Source organism: Centroberyx gerrardi, chromosome 11 (genome assembly GCF_048128805.1).
Source record: "Centroberyx gerrardi isolate f3 chromosome 11, fCenGer3.hap1.cur.20231027, whole genome shotgun sequence".
NCBI classification, from domain to species: Eukaryota; Metazoa; Chordata; class Actinopteri; order Beryciformes; family Berycidae; genus Centroberyx; species Centroberyx gerrardi.
The window spans coordinates 20,518,122-20,531,507 of NC_136007.1; the positions used below are offsets into that span (position 1 = coordinate 20,518,122).

Here is a 13,386-nt window from a genome sequence, read left to right on the forward strand (position 1 = left end):
AAATATCCAGATGTAGAAATGGTCTCCTGGGTCAAGGAATTAGTCCATCAGTTTGAGAAAGAGCTGTTTAGCCGCACTCTTTCACAACACTCAGGGCAGCACACATCAATAAATTTGATTAGGTTAACAAGCTTGTTTTTGCTCTGTTCATTGACAAGCCATGGGAACCTGATGTCTAACAATTATGTGCTTACTGCTATCCCAAAATTCAAAAGGACTAAGACTGGGTGCCTTCTTGATTACAAAGTTGTTGATTGGGGGGAAAAAAGAACACAGTTTGCTCTCCATGGTTCTTTTCATGGGTGAACTTACATTTGTTGCAGTATGTGGCATATGCACAGGATGTGGCTAGGGGTGAATCTGTGCCCTTCTATTTGCCAAAGGATGCACAGCGATGAATCAGCAAAGACATTTAGAATGAAAATACTTTCGTAAGCGTGGTTGTGGTGAAGATACTGTACAATTAGCGATCACTTTTCATCAAAAGGAAGCTCTGGTAACTGTGGTTGTGTTGGAAAACATTAGAAAACATGCATGGTGAAAGGTAGCAGGTTTGCATCAAGCATCACAGATCCAAGATCATGGAACCTTTCACCAGTAGATTTAGCGATAAGGAAAATGTGGTATCAACAGGATTTTATTTAGAGCACCAGTAAGGCTGTTTTGTGGATACATAGTTACTCAAGAATGTGTATTACTGTCAAAAATGGATGTAGTGCTGAAGGATAGAAGCGCAGTTGAACAGAGTTCTTATGGTAGCTGAATAAAAACTCTCTGGAGGAAGGCAAACAAGCCAGATAATTAGTTTGCAGCACACGCAGATTATGACAAATGAAACTCTCCAAAAGAAGAAGCAAATGATCCTTTTCTTCAGATAAACTCCTCTTTTCTTGAGTATAAACCTCCCTGAAGTCTTACAATTAACCTGCAATGCCTGCGCTTTATGCTGGAAGGTTGTTTGTTGGCAGTGTGGCCCCTTTAGACATGTTTATTGAGGAAGTGCTTCACACTTCTATTATGCATCTGCAAGTCGCTAGTAACTTCATTGTCCATGTTGCTTAGATATAAGACACTTATAAGATGCTACAAACCTTCCCTATTTTTTTTATATGATGACTTTAAAACACATTAAGCATAAACAAAATCACTGAGATGTCACTATAAAGACGTATTTTCCACTGAGATCCTACTTTTCCAAAGCTTATCTAATATTTGTCTGCTTTTACTGCTGTCTTTTGTGTCTTTTACATAAGAGAAAGTGTGCTTAACACCTTTTATCTTAAGATGCTTTGGCAGCATCACTCCAGCATCACAGCAGATGGGTTTTTCAGATTCCTCCCACTGGCTCCCACAGTAATACACGGAGATCTGTATTCAGTGATATGAACATAAAATACTGTTCTGTTAAAACAGTAATTTGTCCCATAAATGTTATTAGTTTTGAAATGATACCCAGGATGTGGCATACAGACGAAGAGCATATATTAAAATATTTATTTAGAACCACCAGACACAGTAGGAAGACACTGCTGTGACTGAAAGTATAACTGCTGGCACATCATTTAGACGTGAACTCTTATTTTTCTGATGATCTTGTTTTCAGATCTGGGTGCACTGCAATGAAAACAAGAAGTGTGGAGTGCAGATACCTGGCTGAGGTGTGTTTGGATTTGATAACCGTCGGAGCCAGCGGCACAGTGAGTGATGTGTGTTTGACAGGGACAGGGCAGAGGGACTGAGAGGACACTACACTGTGCATTTGTGTTGTGCAAGGGCACTCTCTTGCCCAGACCATGTGGCTGGCTACATTTAGAGACCATCTGTTGCCTGCACATCTACTACATCAGCAAGGGACTGTAACCATCACCCACTGTGCTCTTCTTTGGTGGATATTATGTTCCTGCTGGTCATTCACCAAGGCAACAAGCCAGAAATTCTATCCGACCGTGACCACTCAATTTGGGAAGCTGAGAGGCCTCAGGGTGCCCGTGCCCAGTGAGGTGCTCAGGCCGGTCGATCAGTATCTGGGGGTTCCCTACGCCGCCCCTCCCATGGGCGAGAAGCGCTTCATGCCCCCCGAGCAGCCGTCCTCCTGGTCAGGGATCAAGAATGCCACCCACTTCATGCCTGTGTGCCCCCAGAACATCCACAACACCGTGCCAGAGATCATGATGCCCATATGGTTCACCTATAACCTGGACACAGTGGCCACATACATTCAGGATCAGAGCGAGGACTGTTTATATCTAAACATCTACGCTCCAACAGAGGATGGTGAGTTGGTGTGGTAAAATGGACAACGGTGACTCTCCATGTCCATTGATCACCATCGTTGTGGCCCTGGTGTCATCTTGTGATCATCATACAGCATGCGTATTGCCACTGTCCGTGTCATCGCTGCCACCAAAGGCTGATTTACCATCCAAAGCAGTGTCATCATCCTCTCACCCGTTGCACTTACAATCCATTTGACAAAATAAAATAACACGTCCGTGTATTAACAGGAAATAATTTGTGACCTTGGTATTATAAGGTTCTATCTGACCTTTTTGTCAAAACTGAGTTAGTCGCATGAACCTATTCTATGAGTGCCTGTTGACATATGTGTGGTGTTATTTTTTGAAAATAATGATTTTTGAGTCTGCAATTTCTAAAACATATCTCCATTTAACTCAATGGATGCTGAAAACTTTGAAGCTCAATATCTCAGAACTATCCTATATTTTGGGTGTCGTGGCAACTGAAGACATTGTCCGATACCAGCAAACAAGTCTCTTGTACAGATACACACGGAGAGGCAGGACTAAACATAATAAACATAATAGCGGGGTATGCTCCTGCTTCCCACTAATAGACATCCAGTGAAATAATACAGAGGTAAGGTGTTTTTGAGCATCGGTTCATCTACACTAAGCAATAATTTTATGTTACTACATTTTAAATGATGAGACTAGCATATTTGGCTGTCACCACTGAGCATCACAGGCAAAATATGAAGAAATAGTCATTTAATATAGCAGTGCTACTAGTTTCTTAACAATCCAAAATGACTACTTCCTCATATTTCACTAAATCAATGTTTTGTCTACTGTGAATCTATTGATAAGCAGCATCTTCTCTAAAAGCTTCTGTACTGACAAACAAATTTCCTTAATTCAGTTGACAACTTCAAGCCATCAATTAAACATGATTTCTAAGGATACACAACATTCCTCACAAGCGTTCAGCGAATTGTGGTGCGAAACATTCAGCATTCAAAGTTGAAGGTTCAGAGGTTCAGCTGCAGTGTGTAGCACAGCACTCTTTGACTGGCTTTTCTATGGTAGCAGGGCAACAACTCGCATACAGCCTGCTTGAAAGGTAGCGGTCCAGAATGGTGCAGCCCACGTTTTCAAAGCCTCCAGTCTGCCACCTTAGGGCTCCCACACACACACAGCACCCACGCAAGCAGCTTTATTCATTTCTACATTTACATTTAAAATTCAAAAGAAATTGAAGTGACTTAACCCAGTGGTTCTCTACGCCTGTATTTCCTTGGACTGTCTTTATCATCATCTACTGTAATTTAATTTGTGCCACTGGCTTGATGGCCCTGAAACGTTTGCTGCCCTTGTCTTTTTTGCTTTCTTAAATCTTGATTTTTTTTTTTTGCACCATGTCTAAAGAGTGTGTTTTTGAAATCTCAGCTATTCGATATTTATCTTTGTGGTTTGATGCCCTACACAAGTCAATGTGCAGGTCCCTGCTTAGGTTATTGATTATTCGTTATTCAACCACACCATTATTCATCACAAACCATGACTATCCTGAGGCAGTTCAAGGAATATGCCCAAAGAACCGACATGATAGTTTGTGGAAAAGCATGTAAGCTTACCAAGGAGAGACAAAAGGAGCGAAGAGAGACTTATTACCCCTGTCAAAGCCAAGACAGCTGGGTCAATATAATGATACAGATAATAAACAAAGTAGAGATAAATAGTTGTCTGTCATTTTGAAAACCAACAATATGTGTGTGTGCGTGTGTGCCATTCCTTATCAAGTACATGTTTACTTGATCAAAACAGAATCAAAACAGAATTTCAAACAGTTTCTGCTTTGTAATAGATGCCACTCATAATGTAATTGTCTCATGCATCTCTAAAGATCTTACATCATGTCATCTACTTTTTGTCAGAAGGCAGACAGGGAAAAAGCGCAACACATGTAAATGAGCTGCTGTCTTTTTGCTATTTCTTACATTTCCTTATGATTTTTTCTCTGATTTTGTCGGATTGATTGGACATCTCATTCTAAATCACAGGCTCAGTCAACCTTGCTATTTTGAATTCTGTACTTCTTTCTTCCTCATGTGAATCCCAGGGACCCAACACAAGAAAAAGGGGGCGGCTTTCTCACATGGTGACAGTGATAAGTCTGAAGGTATTTTTTTTTTAGAGCTCAAACACTTGATGCATGGATATTTTTTTTTTTTTTTTTTTTTATGATGAACTAACTTCTCACAATTCTTTGGTTTTACTTTCTTCAGAAACCTCAGTGGGTCGTTCGTAAGAAGTGGAATAAAGATAAAGTTTTGTTAGCTGAATTATTACAAAAGTTTGATTTTACTGCGTCTTGGCCGTGAATCATTGATTTGAGCACTATAGCCGTCCTTAAGTGCTACATTTCCGCTGCCATGGACGTTGATGTGGGGACTGCATTATCTATTTTGCCATCTCACAGTCTCTTGAAGATAGTACTTAGTCAATATCACAAATTGGCCTCAAAGCTTTGCATGTAGGATCCCCTGAGCCTTGTGCATTTCCATAGTAAAAATGAACATCTTTGCCATTTTACATCTTAATTTTAGATATCAAGAGCTCTGTGGAGTAAAGTACATTTTAATTTCTGAATCAAAATCGGCTCTACTGTTAAATGCATTTACAGTACATGTAACGAGGTCTGGTGCTCACGTGCAGATATTAAAGCACAACTGAAAATCTCCTTTAGCAACACAACACACATGAATGCTTCTCAAATACATGCAGTTTTTTTATGCTTGTGCATGCACATAATATGTTCAATTGCAAAATGTCTCAAATATCACTCAAGAATTACTGAATTTTCCTCTCAACTGAGATACCACGAGTCAAACCTTTTTTTTTTTTTCTTTGTATCAATGAGCCAGAGCATTGCTTGTTGCCACGTTTAATGACAGCAATATATGGTGCAGAGCACATAAAGCTCCACTATGTCCTATGAAACATGCTTGGTTAAGCACTAACATACACAAAAACTGTTGTGAATTATATTGGACCATCTGCTCATATAAACTTTGCGAGAGTGTACTTACCATGCATTTTTTTAACGTCATTGGTGCTTCCAAACCACAAGCTTTTCACCCGAGCTTGCTGCTAAACTCAGAGTCTTTCCCCATACCTCATACTGAACAGTTGGGATGTAAAGTTTTGATGAGGAAATTTTCTAATGCTCCACTTCATTGCTGTTGCCTCTGCAGTGTTTTTTGTTCAGCGTGTGTGTGTGTGTTGACGTTGCAGACATAAGGGACTCTGAAGCTCGACCTGTGATGGTCTACATCCACGGAGGGTCCTATATGGAGGGAACCGGGAACATGATGGATGGTAGCGTGCTGGCCAGTTACGGGAACGTTGTTGTCGTCACACTCAACTACAGGGTTGGCATATTAGGTGAAGACATCATCTCTGTATGGTATCTTTTACTGGTGTTTGGAATGGGGAGTTTAGCCACCAGTTAATCTGGGGGAATAAACTGTGACATTGGTATTCAATATCTTCTACTACCACTAGGGATGGGACAATATATTGAAATTCAATATATCGCAGTGCAAAAAAGTGAGCTCCATTTTATTCTGCTGTAGTAATCACAAATGAGACGGCTTGCCCATCACAATTTCACAAGCTCTCCATTGAAATTCTATCATTTACGCTGTGTAATGACATTTTTAAATTGTTGTTTACATTCTAGCAAGCCATTGCTAGAAAGATTTGTGGCTCAGAAATGTGCTCAATGTGCTATTGCCTCATTGTGGTCGTATTGAATCGTGAACCCCATCGTGAGGTAAGCATGTCGTCCCATCCCTAACTACCACTTATAAAAAGGAGCAGAATCATGAGTGAAAAATGCCTATGTAAAAATACTATGAGAAAATAGAGGTTGCTATGAGATCTCAGTAGCATAGCATAGCTTGATTTGCATACAAGTTTTGTCCTCAGAGGACAATGGATGCAAACACTCTTCATACCCTGACCTTCTTACACACAACCTGTTTTCATCCCAGTCCAGAAAATACGATATATCTCCCTTTAGATAGATTTATCTAATCTGTACAAAGATGAATAGCCTTTGCCATTCTTAAGAGAATGATTTAAATGTGGAGGGATGCAGGATTCACAGCCAAGGTCGAGAGTGTTTCTTTTCGATGTGTTTAACATTCAAAAACAGTACGAGGTTTAGATGAGAATAGACAAGGGAATGAGAAGTAAGGTCAATTGTAAGAGAGCCAGTGACCTCTGTGTTCTTCTGAAATTCATGTAATGGATGAGGAATAAGTAAAAGATTAGATATTTTTCTTTCAATCCAGGACAAATTTATGCACATTGAATGTTCTGTAAGAGTCTTGAAATCATGGTTAACATCTTCTTAGGCTTAAGATATTCTGCGGAGAGAATTCAGATTTCATTGGTGGCCACGGAGAAGCCTGAGGGACGCCACTGCCTGGATCTGAACCAGAGCAGTCTACTAAAGTCGTCAAGACACTGTGGGAAAGAGCAAAGGAGTATTTGCACCTGAGTGAACACAAAGACAGTGTCAGATAATTCAGTAGCCCTAGTGGGTTCTGTATTACTTCAAATCAAAGCTGTAGAATAGATCTGTGCTTCATTACTTACTCTATTGTCTCCCTGTGTACGCCAGGCTTCCTCAGTACTGGTGACCAGGCAGCTAAAGGAAACTATGGACTCTTGGACCAAATTCAAGCTCTCCGCTGGATCAGTAAGAACATTGGCTACTTTGGAGGAGACCCGGGTCGCATCACGGTTTTCGGATCTGGAATCGGTGCCGCCTGCGTCAGTCTGCTAACATTGTCCCACCACTCAGAGGGTAAGAATGGGCTGCTGACCCGTGAAAGTCACTGTTTCAGTCACTGTTTTAGCTTGATAAACACAGATTTGTATTGTTGTTACTAATTGTTATGGTATTAATTAATACACATGGAAACAGCAACAATAGAAAGTATGGTACAACCTATTAACCTGAGGTATTACTGATATATTATATATTATCATGTTTATATTGTATTACGCTCTTGCCTTTAGTGTCATCACTCAGTGTGTGTTTCAGTCTGCCTTTGAGCTGCCCCCACACAACACACACACACACATATCCATGCACACATGCTTGCATGCCTGCACACACACACACACACATGCACTCACAATTTGATGATGATAGCACATAAGATATGGCTATATTTATTATTTCTAATTCCTAGATATTTACACTATTTTTTAGAACCCTAATATTCAACCAAATCCAGATGATTTTTGAGTTGTATTCTTGGTTTCAAGCGCAGCTCTAAATGGTCTGTCAGAAAGATGAAGTGTTATGATATGGGAGCAGGGTAAAGGGGGTGTTCGTTAAGTAAGTGATTGCCATTGTTCCCCTCTACTCAATCTAATCAGCCTAAAAGCTTTGCCTCTTAAAATGTGCACCTCTTAAAGGAGCACACTGGCATTACAAAGTTTTCATCATCTCATCACGCTCACCTGTTTCCATCAGTTGTTTACTATTTCAGTTGAATAATTTGGCAATATTTTCGGTCAGATTTGTTTACCCCTGTTTACCTACCTGTATTGTACCTGTTAACTGGCTGCAAAACAGTTCAAACGTTTGTCCAAAATGTATCTATAACATTCGGTTTAGGTGTGCATTGGTCTTCCATAATTGCAAAATCTACCAAAGATGAGGTTCACATGGAGATGAAGTAGGGCCAGGCTTGACGGCCAAAATGTTCAATTTTGATATTTTTCTCATTTTTGACAGTATAATTTGTATAATCAGTATAATCAGTTTTGTGATTTCTTTTTTGTAATAACTTGCAAAAGCTTTCGTTCAAAATGGTATATTCTAATCCAATTTCCATTGCAAATTTCTTTTATCATACTGCTGGATTGATCATCCAATTATTCAATAACGAATCACCAAAATATTGTAAAAAGTCATAATTTACCCACAGCAAATAGAGAGACTGAGATCCATTGGAAGGTTAAAAATAAGCAACATATAATAAATGCCATTTGGTGAGTGCTTTTATCCATATTTTGATATGGGTGATCCAGTGATAATTGAACCTGGACAGGACCACAAGATGGGCAGGAACATCATGTTTTTATCATCGCTGGTGACGCTGCGGCAACTGTCCTTTGTGAGATTTGTATTTGATGCCCTAGCTCAGCTGCAGCGAATGCACAAAGACCTCCGGCTGTCTTTGAAGTAGACTAGCTAGTGCCCTCAAAATCTGAAATAAATGACAGGAATGGAGGGGGAAAGTGACACTGCCCCGGCTCTCTTTTTCTACTGACTGCTGTGCTTTAACCTCAGCAGAGTATTTTTGAGTTGATACATATCACTTGTCATTTTTAGGTGGTAGAGACAAAATCCCTAGAGACAGAGGTGGCATACTGCGTATAAACAATTCAATACAGCGGTGTGTTGTAGTGTCTCAGCATTGGAGGATCAGGGTTACTGCATATTCAGCTCCTTACCCAGACCCTCCACCGCACAGTCGGTATCAGCAGTCTGTGTCTTAGCAATCCTGCTTCTCTTTTTAGATACACAGTAGTAAATTATTCTACAATAGGTTTCTGGAAACTGGTGTGGGAAAATTAGGTATTGTCATTGAAACAATGCTGCAAATTGATCATTAATTTGAGCTGGACTGGGCAGCATTATATACATACATAAGTTATGATATGTACCATTCATTATTGAAGTGATTCATTGATACACCACAGGAAACAAATGAGGTATTGACTGAAGACAGTAGCTATTTCTATATTTTGTATCATTATAATTCTCAAAAGGGAAGGGGCCAAATGTTCCTTTGCCACCTCATTTCTGTCACCAGCTGCTTTACTGACCAGCTCCCCATCAGCTAATGCTGTGTGAACTGGCCCCTCTCACCTCCTGTCATTCTTTTCTCCCTGGCTAATATTCAGAATATGAAATATGGTATCACACATCACATATGGGCTTGTCTGCCCTTTGCCTCCCTAAATCTTGGTGACAACAAGCCTTTGATTTAATAGAAAACAGCAATTAGTGTAAAGCACATCAATGGGCACACATATTTGCTTGCTCAGAGTTTGGGCAAGGTGTGTGCCCTTGGAAATTGGCTGTTAGTGAGTTGAAAGAATAATGGACTAACACCATCTTTGATATAGGGGCAGGAGTACTAACCGCTGCTGTCGGGGCCTCTGAGCTGTGTGTGTGTCGTTGTGCTGCACTTTGTCCCCAGGTCTGTTCCACAGAGCCATCATCCAGAGCGGCTCAGCTCTGTCCAGCTGGGCCGTCAACTACCAGCCGGTCAAGTACACTCGCATGCTGGCCGAGAGGGTTGGCTGCAACGTGCTGGACACTGTGGACATGGTCTCCTGCCTGCAGAAGAAGAGCGCTAAGGAGCTGGTGGAGCAAGACATCCAGCCTGCCCGCTACCGCGTGGCTTTCGGCCCGGTCATCGACGGCGACGTGATCCCGGACGACCCGGAGATCCTGATGGAGCAGGGCGAGTTCCTCAACTACGACATCATGCTGGGCGTCAACCAGGGGGAGGGGCTGCGCTTCGTGGAGAACGTGATGGACCTGGAAGACGGCGTGTCCGGCAGCGACTTTGACTTTGCCGTGTCGGACTTCGTGGACAGCCTGTACGGTTATCCGGAGGGGAAGGACACGCTGAGGGAGACGATTAAATTCATGTACACAGACTGGGCCGACAAGGACAACCCGGAGACGAGGAGGAAGACCCTGGTGGCTCTCTTCACCGACCACCAGTGGGTGGAGCCCTCGGTGGTGACAGCTGACCTCCACGCCCGCTACGGCTCGCCCACCTACTTCTACGCCTTCTACCACCACTGCCAGAGCCTGATGAAGCCCGTGTGGTCCGACTCAGCCCACGGAGACGAGGTGCCTTATGTGTTTGGCATCCCCATGGTGGGCCCCACCGACCTGTTCCCCTGCAACTTCTCCAGGAATGACATCATGCTCAGCGCCGTGGTCATGACGTATTGGACCAACTTTGCCAAGAGTGGGTGAGTAACAGTAAATCTGAGGCAGTTTTGGACAGGGACAAACCTGTCCCACAAAAAGGAAACCACAGCACATAATGGGATGAGTTTGGAGTATTTTATTAAAGTATCAAAGTTGCAGTGGGTTGGTGTGTGCTCCTTAACAAATGGCATAATATTAGGAATGAACAGGTGCAGGTCTTGGTTAACCAATCCCCGATTAAGAGACTATAACAATTCACCCTTAGATAACACTCCTACATTAAGTGCAGTCTGAACTCATGCAGTCATTTCTTCCAGCCTCATCTCCTTTTTTAATTCACAAGACCTCACAGATGAAAAGTGGTATTTCAGGATAAGATTTATAGATTAATATGAATTTCTTAACACTAATAGTCTAAAAATTTGGTTTATCATTGATGCGAAGACATTTCTTAAGCACTTAAGCTAGGTCTGCTTCCCCTTGCTCTAAGTCGACTTCACTATAGTAATAGGCCTAATTAATACACATGGAAACAAAGCAACAATAGGAAGTATGGTACAACGCATTAACTTGATGTATTACTGATACATTATATATTATCATGTGTATATTGTATTACGCTCTTGCCTTTAGTGTCATCACTCATTGTGTTTCAGTCTGTCTTTGAGCTGCCCCCATCCAACACACACACATGTACATAAACACATGCATACATGCATGCACACACAAACACACATACACACACACATATACCCTCACAAATTGATGAGGATAGTACATAAAATATTAACCAGCTTACTTACTTATGCCATACTTCAATGACTAAAGACAGCGCTCAGTAGATATTTAACTCTATATACCCACCTAATGCTGAAACATCAGGACATATCTGTACAGATATACCAAATTATTCTGTAGAATCCCCCTTCCCCCACATGGCTGACAAACATTTCATCGCTCTTGGGTTTCCTGGTAGTTATGGATCTGGAAAATGTACAGCTTACTTCACATACATTTTTAAGGCAGTTCTTGGCTATTTCGCAAAAATGTTATCTTGAAGAGAAAATTTGAAGAGGCACTTGTAGATCTGCTTTGTGAACTTCACCCTCCTTCCATGCGAGTTGTGATTTCAAGATATTGCGAGCACTGCAAGGCCTTTTGCGAAACCCAAACCAGGCTCTGCTGCTATACAATGGCTTATCTATCTATCTATCTATCTATCTATCTATCTATCTATCTATCTATCTATCTCTCTATCTATCTATATATCTATCTATCTATCTACCAGGTTCCAACAAATGAGAGTTTATTATCTTAGACATACTATGGTCTGATGTGGAACTGATATTATTGATATTGACACTGCATGGAAAAGTCAAGTTTACTTCTATAACCTTTCATCACAAAAACACAAGGAAACAAAAGCACAAGGCACAAAATAAATCAATAAAAGCATAGCGTTGAAAGGGCAATAGAGTGCAACTCAATGCAGCACTGTCTCTGACAGCTTTTTCACGGTTTGTCATATAGAAGCGCAGATAGAATTTGTATTTTTGTTGAAAAGAGCAGCCCAAGCGATTTGCGTAGTAGTGGAGGGCTCCACTGCACCCCTGCTGCAGTCATCCTGAATATTGAATGAGTAGGCTTCCCCCAATGAGCCCTTTGTGAGCGTTGACCTCAGCAGTGGGAGGCAGCGCAGCGCGGGTCACTGTGCTGGTCAGTGTGTAGGAATGAGGGAATGCTGAGCCCTGGAGGAGAGACGATGCCACTGCATTCTTCACCTCCCGTTTATGTTCTGCTCTTATGTTTGTCAAGTGGTTTCTAACTGTGCTTTGAATAGTGCTATGCAAATCTAATAATAATACTAATGATAATAATGATAGTAATACTCATAATACTACTACTATTAATAATATTAATAATGATGATGATGATAATAATAATAATAATAATAATAATAACAATGATAATAATAATTTCACAGTTAAGTACTGAAGCGAGCAGGCCTACTGTTTCCAGGCCTACTGTTGCGTTTTGAAGAGAAAAATTGCATTTAGAGTACATCTAAAGTTTTCTTTCTCTCGTGTCTGTAGGGATCCTAACAAGCCAGTGCCCCAGGACACCAAGTTCATCCACACCAAGGCCAACCGTTTCGAGGAGGTGGCCTGGTCCAAGTACGACCCCTACGACCAGCTGTACCTGCACATCGGCCTGAAGCCTCGTATCCGAGATCACTACCGCGCCACCAAGGTGGCCTTCTGGAAGCACCTGGTCCCCCATCTCTACAACCTGCACGACATGTTCCACTACTCCTCCACCACCACCAAGGTCACGCCGCTGGACTCCACCCAGTCCAACGGTAAGAAGTCCTCCAGCACCAGCCGCCCCCCCTCCTCCACCGCTCACGGCGACGGGGAAGGGGGAAGAGAGATGGGCCCTTTGATCATGCCGAACCCCAGAGATTACTCCACAGAGCTCAGCGTCACCATCGCCGTGGGCGCCTCGCTGCTCTTCCTCAACGTGCTGGCCTTCGCCGCTCTCTACTACCGAAAGGACAAGCGCAGCCGGCAGGACGCGTCCCGGCAGCCCAGTCCCCAGCGGGAGAGCAAGGGCAACAGCGTCAGCCACACCACCACCATCGACGAGAGCCTGTCCCAGCAACTGAACCAGTGCGACGCCCTTCACAATCCCCTGCACATCTCTCCCAGCCTGGACTACTCGCTCACGCTGCGCCGCTCCCCTGAGGACATCCCGCTGATGACCCCCAACAACATCACCATGATCCCCAACTCCCTGATGGGCCTCTCCAACATGAGTCCCTACAGCACCTTCCCTGCCGGGTACAGCTCCGCAGGCCTGCCCAACACCCACTCCACCACACGGGTATAGCCTGGGAGGAGACTGTCAAGCACGCAACACACGGAAATGTAAAGCTGTATTTAGGATGTGTAGGTAAAATAGGGTTGAGTATGTTCGTTCTGTCCTTTCAGAAGGTGTGCGACCACCAAACATTCTGCCTTTGCTTTCTCATAATAGGAAGTCTATACGCAGAGTCATTTTATAATAATCATTTTCAAAGGCAGTCAAAAAGAAAAAAGTGCATTT

General features: G+C 42.4%; 1 protein-coding gene across 6 annotated transcripts; it reads left to right on the forward strand.

The window, feature by feature from the left end:
* Nucleotides 1–1,793: 1,793 nt before the first annotated feature.
* nlgn3b (neuroligin 3b) lies at nt 1,794–13,170 on the forward strand. 6 transcript variants are annotated; one of them, XM_078286528.1, is made up of 7 exons: nt 1,923–2,274; nt 4,360–4,411; nt 5,116–5,124; nt 5,542–5,684; nt 6,931–7,116; nt 9,533–10,322; nt 12,375–13,170. In XM_078286528.1, the coding sequence occupies exons 1-7, from the start codon at nt 2,052–2,054 to the stop codon at nt 13,168–13,170; spliced, it is 2,199 nt and encodes a 732-aa protein (XP_078142654.1). In that variant the 5' UTR covers nt 1,923–2,051. The 6 variants fall into 6 exon arrangements, with proteins under 6 accessions (XP_071772690.1, XP_071772691.1, XP_071772695.1 ...); XM_071916589.1 differs by lacking the exon at nt 5,116–5,124 and having other exon boundaries at nt 1,794–2,274; nt 4,360–4,419; nt 5,535–5,684; XM_071916592.1 differs by lacking the exons at nt 4,360–4,411; nt 5,116–5,124 and adding an exon at nt 3,884–3,935 and having other exon boundaries at nt 1,923–2,282; nt 5,535–5,684.
* The last annotated feature ends 216 nt before the right edge of the window (nt 13,171–13,386 follow it).